At 39.9% G+C, this 7,752-nt stretch overlaps 1 protein-coding gene across 2 annotated transcripts; it reads left to right on the top strand.

The window, feature by feature from the left end:
• Positions 1–453: 453 nt before the first annotated feature.
• LOC145055115 (FT-interacting protein 3-like) lies at positions 454–3,649 on the top strand. 2 transcript variants are annotated; one of them, XM_079003408.1, is made up of 3 exons: positions 454–711; positions 946–1,004; positions 1,098–3,649. In XM_079003408.1, exon 3 carries the CDS (start codon positions 1,098–1,100, stop codon positions 3,438–3,440), a length of 2,343 nt encoding a protein of 780 aa, XP_078859534.1. In that variant the 5' UTR covers positions 454–711; positions 946–1,004; the 3' UTR covers positions 3,441–3,649. The 2 variants fall into 2 exon arrangements, with proteins under 2 accessions (XP_078859534.1, XP_078859535.1); XM_079003409.1 differs by lacking the exon at positions 946–1,004.
• The last annotated feature ends 4,103 nt before the right edge of the window (positions 3,650–7,752 follow it).

Raw genomic sequence — 7,752 nt, 5'->3', positions numbered from 1 at the left:
ATCGACTTATCAGGATAATTATCTTTTCCTTTTGTTAACATCCGGGTAACTTTTTTCTTTTACACATTTAGGTAACGAACTTGCAGGAATTGTTCACATATGATCATTATAACCGACTGTAACTTATCACATCTAATCATAATGATCATATGTGAACATTTTCAATTAATTCGTGACTTAGATGTTTACAAAAATAAAAAAGTTAGTCACATATAAAAAAACAAAAAAAATTATCATTGATAAATTAATTTTTTTAAATAGAAAAGCAAATCTTAAACCATGTTAGAATAACATGTCATATTGTCATATCTTATGTTACAAAAACATTATAAAATTAATAGATGATAAGTATGACACCTCTTCGATAGACGCTATTAACATTTAACCCTAGTAAATTGGTTGCCTCTATTTGAGGTCTTGTATAATAAAAGAGAAAGAGACAAACACACGCTCTGACACACACCCCGATTCTTCAACAACACACGCACAAACATCCCCGTTACCGCCTTTGTCTTTGCCTTTTCACTTTCCTCTCTCCAAATTCTAAAACCCTCCTTCTTTCTCTCTCCCTCTCTCTCTAAAAACCAAACCCCCCCTCCATTGATTCCGCAAAACAACAAACAAACCCCGTTTAAATTCCTTCAACATTCCTGCAAATCGTCCCAAGAATCTACTTCATCAAATCTCTGTGTCATTTTCACTCCTCATAAGGTATATACACTAAACACATCCTCTGCATATACCTACTATACATTAATGCTTCTAGTACTTTCTTCTTAATTTGTATAATGCTTGAACAGTCTTTCTGCACTTTGATTTGAATCCGTTTTTTTTTTCTTCCAGTTTTTTAAGTGAATGTGGCTCTACTATGTTGATTCCTTTCGTTGGATGCAAGTTTATGTTATAGGGTTTTTGATTTTTTTTGTTCTTATGGTTTTCGTTCAGGACAAGAGTTTTCAGATCTGTAGCTTTCAAATATACCTTTTTTTATTTAATTTCATCAGGTGGGGATTACTTAGTTTTCAAATCTGCTTAAACATTTTCCGCTATTTATTTGATTGATTCTTTACTGGTTTTTGAATTTGGTGGAACCCCAGATGATGAACATGAACAGACCTCCAAATGAAGATTTCTCGCTCAAAGAGACGAAACCCCACCTCGGTGGAGGTAAGGTCACCGGAGATAAGCTCACAAGCACCTACGACCTCGTCGAACAAATGCAATACTTATACGTTCGTGTCGTTAAAGCCAAAGATTTACCCACAAAAGATGTCACCGGAAGCTGTGACCCATACGTCGAGGTTCGAATGGGGAACTACAAAGGAACAACTCGTCATTTCGAGAAGAAAACCAATCCGGAATGGAACCAGGTCTTCTCCTTCTCCAAAGATCGAATTCAAGCCACAATGCTCGAAGTCACAGTAAAAGATAAAGATCTTATGAAAGACGATATCATGGGTGGGGTTCTATTCGATCTCAACGAGGTTCCCAAACGAGTCCCACCGGATTCTCCTCTTGCTCCACAGTGGTATCGATTATCCGATCGAAAAGGAGACAAACTGAAAGGCGAGTTAATGTTAGCAGTCTGGTGGGGTACGCAAGCAGATGAAGCGTTCCCGGAAGCCTGGCATTCCGACGCCGCTGCCGTTAGCGCCGATGGTCTCGCTAGTATCCGGTCAAAGGTTTATCTTTCCCCGAAACTTTGGTATCTTAGAGTGAATGTGATCGAAGCTCAAGATTTGATCCCAAACGATCGTACCAGATTTCCCGAAGTTTACGTAAAAGCCGTCCTCGGAAACCAGGCTTTAAGAACCAGAATCTCAACGAGCAAGACGATAAACCCATTATGGAATGAAGATTTAATGTTCGTGGCTGCTGAACCATTTGAAGAGCCATTGATTTTGAGTGTAGAAGACAGAGTCGCGCCTAACAAAGACGAAGTCCTCGGAAGATGTGCAATCCCGTTACAGTATGTTGACCGGAGGTTAGACCATAAAGCGATCAACACCCGGTGGTTTAATCTCGAAAAACATGTCATCATCGAAGGTGAAAAAAAGAAGGAAGTGAAATTCGCTAGCAGGATTCACATGCGTGTCTGTTTGGAAGGTGGGTATCACGTTCTTGACGAATCCACACATTACAGTTCCGATCTTAGACCCACTGCTAAACAGCTATGGAAGAACAGCATCGGAGTTCTTGAAGTTGGAATTTTGAGCGCTAATGGATTATCACCAATGAAAACGAAAGATGGACGTGCAACAACTGACGCATATTGTGTGGCTAAATATGGAACAAAATGGGTAAGAACACGAACCATAATCGACAGTTTTGTTCCCAAATGGAATGAACAGTATACATGGGAAGTTTTCGATCCATGTACTGTGATAACCATTGGAGTTTTCGATAACTGCCACCTCCAAGGCGGAGGAGACAAGGCGGCAGGTGGCGGGGGTAACCGGGATTCTCGGATCGGAAAGGTCCGGATCCGCTTATCAACACTTGAAACGGATCGGGTTTACACCCATTCGTATCCGCTTCTTGTTTTACACCCATCTGGAGTGAAAAAAATGGGGGAGATCCATTTAGCTGTTCGATTCACATGTTCTTCTTTACTCAACATGATGCATATGTATTCTCAACCACTTTTACCCAAAATGCATTACATTCATCCATTAACAGTTGCTCAATTGGAAAGCTTGCGACACCAGGCGACCCAGATTGTTTCCATGCGGCTGAGCAGGGCTGAGCCACCGTTGAGGAAGGAGATAGTGGAGTACATGCTGGATGTGGGTTCTCACATGTGGAGTATGAGACGAAGCAAAGCTAATTTCTTAAGAATGATGGGGGTTTTAGGTGGAATGATTGCTATCGGGAAATGGTTCGATCAGATTTGCAATTGGAAAAACCCAATCACCACTGTTCTTATCCATTTTCTTTTCTTGATTCTCGTGTTATACCCTGAACTGATTTTACCCACTATTTTTCTCTACCTTTTTCTAATTGGACTTTGGTATTACCGATGGAGACCTAGAAACCCACCTCACATGGACACCCGACTTTCATGTGCTGATAATCTTCATCCCGATGAACTTGATGAAGAATTTGATACGTTCCCAACTTCACGTCAACCAGATATTGTGAGGATGAGATATGATCGGCTTAGAAGCATTGCTGGAAGGATGCAGACAGTGGTTGGAGATTTAGCGACACAAGGAGAAAGGTTTCAGTCGCTGATTAGTTGGAGAGACCCAAGAGCTACTTCACTGTTTGTGATATTCTGTTTGATTGCTGCTGTTGTTCTTTACGTGACGCCTTTTCAAGTTGTTGCAATTTTTGCTGGGTTTTATGTGTTGCGACACCCGAGGTTTCGTCGCAGGTTGCCTTCTGTGCCCCTTAACTTCTTTAGAAGGTTACCTGCCAGAACTGACTGTATGCTGTGAGCCAAAAGATCCTGGATTTATTGCCAAGATTACCCCTTATGTTAGTTTCTAGTTTTTTTTTGTAAGTTGTGGAGTTTGATCTGGATCTATCGATGGTTTTGTCATATGTGTATGAACTATGAAGGATTTTGGATTCTGTTTTGTTTGATGCGAATCTGATGCAGATTTGGATCTTTGTATGTTATGGTTAGTTAAACCATTTGGTTTTATTCTCTTCCTTTTTCTTATTTAATCGCATTCATGCTTTACACTTTGGGTTGGTTTTCTACATATTAGTCTCCTCATCCAAAAGCCCAGCCCGGTCCATAGGGTTTGGGCTCAAGTTCTGACGACATGACCTGACTCGACTTAAGCCTGTATAGGCCCGCAAAAACCCTGTGAGATTGTTTGAAGTCCGCAAGCCTAGCTGATGGGACGGTTAGTTATTCAAATCCCGATCAATCCTGCTCGCAAGCCGGGCCATGAAGGCTGGCCTTTTTGTGCACCTCTACATAAGTCTTTCGTAGGCTTGTAAGAAGTAGTTAAAACATTTTTACTGATTAGATACTTGTACTTTTATTAGGATATTTAAGAGGCTTTATGTGAAAATTCAAGGGAAAATGATAGATTTGTTGATTAGGGCTTTTAACTTATTTCTCTATTTTATGAGGGAATAAAATTGTTAGTTACCTAGTTCTTTAACGTATTTTCTTGATTTATGAGGAAAGAGAATAAAGTTGTTAGTGACTGCTTATTTGCTTCCTATAACCTATAATTATTAGTTTCATGTATCAGATGGTTTTTACATAGTTAAAAAAGTTAAATTAAATCCACCTCACTTCTAGTGGTGTTATACGGTTAGTTTTTTTTTTGGTTTTTGGTTTAATCGGTTTTTTTTTTTTTTTTTTTTTTTTTTTTTTTTTTTGAATCTTAAAACCAACCATAACCAAACAAAATAAAGGTTCGATTTAATCGGTTTTGGTCAAATCGGTTACAGTTTAATCGGTTACGGTTTTTCAGTCTTTCACTATTGTCTTGAAATGTCGAAGTAGTCATACAAGTTGTAGAGACAATTTAATATAACTTTACTCGTATATGAAGAAGAAAAAAATGACCGAAAGTTATTTAACATTTAGCTAATTAGTTGTTTTTTTAATACAATATAAACAATTATAAAATTATAATGGTTAATAATTAAATAATGAATTATCAAAATCTTTTTTAGTAACTAGTCCATCAAGTTAAATATAAATGTTAATTTATAGATATAAAACTATAAAAATATATATATTAATTATATAGCTTATTCGGTTTAACAAAAATAATAAAAATTTAACCAAACCAAATAAGGCATCCCTATTCGGTTAACCAAACCGAATTAACCAATTAACCGAACAAACCGAACCAAATAAATCAAACATCATTCGGTTCAGTTAGGTTATTCGGTTTTGGTTTTTTTTATCACACCCCTAGTCTCTCTCTCTCTCTCTCAGATTCCTTTTCATTTGCCCCTCTATTATGGGTAACCAATCATCAATTTCTAATACCTAAGAGACGTAACAAAACTAATAGTATGCCTGTTGGATTTAATTCAAACGTGTTCAAAAGACTCAGACTAAGGGGCATTTTAGTCAATTTTTATGTTTGAATAAGTAAAAGGCCATGTAGGCCATCAATTCCGTTTCATTTAGTAGCAGTAGATCATGGATAGGTTGTTGCTATCTTTTAGGGATTTCTTTGCTTTATGTAGTACGTTCTTTTCATTTTGAGTTTGAGCACCTGAAAATAGAACGAGAAAATTGTCCCAAAACTTTCCCTGTTCTTCTTCTCTTCTACTATGTTTTATGTTTTGCACCAGGTCCAAGGGGTTGATTCCAACATTTGGTATCAGAGCCCGGTTTATGCCCAAGTATCAACCCCGATCAACAAGTATGGGTGATAGAAGTGAGAAAGATGGTCAGATTACATTGCACTACCCTATGTTTTCTCAAGCAACTATACTGCCTGGGCAATAAAAATGAAGGTGTTTATGCAGGCACAAGGTGTTTGGGATGTTGTTGAGCCCAGAACAACAAACACTGTAGTTGAAGTAAAGAAAGATATATTGGCGATGGCTGCTATCTATCAAGGGATACCGGAAGATCTCTTGTTATCATTGTCAGAAAAGCAAACAGCCAAAGAGGCGTGGGATGCCTTGAAGACGATGTTCATGGGGGCAGATAGGGTAAAGATGGCCAGGGTACAAACTTTGAAGGCGGAATTCGAGACTCGAAACATGAAAGAAGGAGATACTGTCGATGATTTTGCTGTGAAAGTGGGTAATATCGTCAACAACATTAGGGCTCTCGGTGACAAGATGGAAGAATCATATGTAGTCAAGAAAATGTTACGTGTAGTGCCCTCAAAGTTTGTGCAGATCGCCTCAACCATCGAGCTATTCAGAGACTTGGACTCGATGTCTATGGAAGAAGTCGTTGGAAGATTGAAAGCCCATGAAGAACGGGTGAGAGGGCATGCTGAGGTAGAAGAAAAGAAGCTCCTGTTGACTCATCAAGATTGGTCAGATAGAAGCTAAAAAATGGCAAAGTGGGATCGAAAGCCGCAACTAACACCTATAGGGGAGGTTCAAGCAACTCACGAGGACGTGGGAGAGGTAGAGGAAGAGGCAATGGTTCTGGGAATCGCAGTGGCCGTGGCAGGGGCGATGGTCATCATCAACGGAATGGGGTTCGTGGTCATTCCAATGATCGTGACAAAAGTACAGTGAGATGCTACAATTGTCAGGACATTGGGCATTTTGCTGTAGAATGTCAAAACCCACGTCGAGAACGAGAAAGAAATCAGGAGGCGAACTTAACCCGAGATGACCTAGAGGAACCAGCCTTGTTACTTTCTACAATTCATGAAAGTGACAAGGTGCAAGAGGTGTTTTTGAATGAGGAGAATGTAACTCCAAAGCTAAGAAGAACAGAGGCTGAACCAAACAAATCGAACATGTGGTACTTGGACAATGGGGCAAGTAACCACATGACGGGTCAAAAGGACAAGTTTCAAGAACTCAACCAGTCCATTCAAGGTTCAGTAAGGTTTGGTGACGGGTCAGGGGTTCGTATCGAAGGGAGAGGGACAATAGTGTTCCTGTGCAAGAATGGTGAGCACTGTATACTGCGAGATGTATACTACATACCGAGTCTTTGCACCAACATTATAAGTTTGGGTCAATTAGCTGAAGGCGGTGACAGAATAGTGATGCTCGGATCATACCTGTGGGTCCATTATGTAAAAGGTAGACTTCTTATGAAGGTCAAGAAATCAATCAACCGGTTGTACAAGATAGAGTTAGAAGACATTAACTCAAGATGCTTAATTGGAACTAGCAATGAATGATGCAAGTTATGGCACGCATGTATGGGTCATGTGGGTTACAATGCACTTAAGCTCATGTCAGATAAAGAAATGGTACAGGGATTGCCAAAGATGATAAGTCCTACAGGGATGTGTGAAGGCTATTTAGTAAGCAAACAAACACGAAAACCTTACCTAGATCATACTAACTTCACATCAAAGAAGAGATTGGAATTGATACATGGGGATCTCTACGGTCCAATCTCACCACCCACACCTGCAGGGAACAAGTACTTCTTCCTGTTAGTTGATGATTTCAGTCGGGTTATGTGGATCTACCTGTTGCAGACAAAAGACCAAACACTTGGTATGTTTATGAAATTTCGGGCAGCGGTAGAGGTTGAAACAGGAGAAAGAATTAGGGTACTCCGGTCAGATCGTGGCGGGGAATTTCTTTCAAAGGAGTTCACCTAATATTGTGAATAAACCGGATTGATAAGACACTACACAACCCCATACTCCCCTGAACAGAACGGAGTGGTGGAGAGACGCAACCGTACTATTGTGGAGATGGCGAGAAGCTCACCCAAAAGCATGCAAGTTCCCGAGACATTATGGGGTGAGGCAGTGCGTAATGCAGCGTACATTTTAAACCGTGTAACCACAAGAGCCCAAGAGAACTCAACCCCGTATCAAATGTGGACCGGAAGAAAGCCTAATATCAAACATGTAAAGGTGTTTGGATGCGTTGCTCATATGAAGGTGACCGGTACACATCTTAGTAAACTTGTTGATCGGAGTAAAGCGATGGTTCATTTGGGAACTGAGACAGGAACTAAAGCTTACAAGCTACTAGATCCGAACACTGGTGCTATCAGCATCAACAGAGACGTTTGCTTTGATGAATACAAGGTCTGGCCATGGGGAGAAGCAAAGAAAGTCAAGGCTACACCTGGAATGACCTTCACTGTTGAGGGACTTTCACCAT

This window comes from Lactuca serriola, chromosome 5, assembly GCF_051521515.1.
Source record: "Lactuca serriola cultivar US96UC23 chromosome 5, Lser_US96UC23_V15, whole genome shotgun sequence".
Classification (NCBI taxonomy): Eukaryota; Viridiplantae; Streptophyta; class Magnoliopsida; order Asterales; family Asteraceae; genus Lactuca; species Lactuca serriola.
This window is presented reverse-complemented; position numbering and strand designations above follow the sequence as displayed.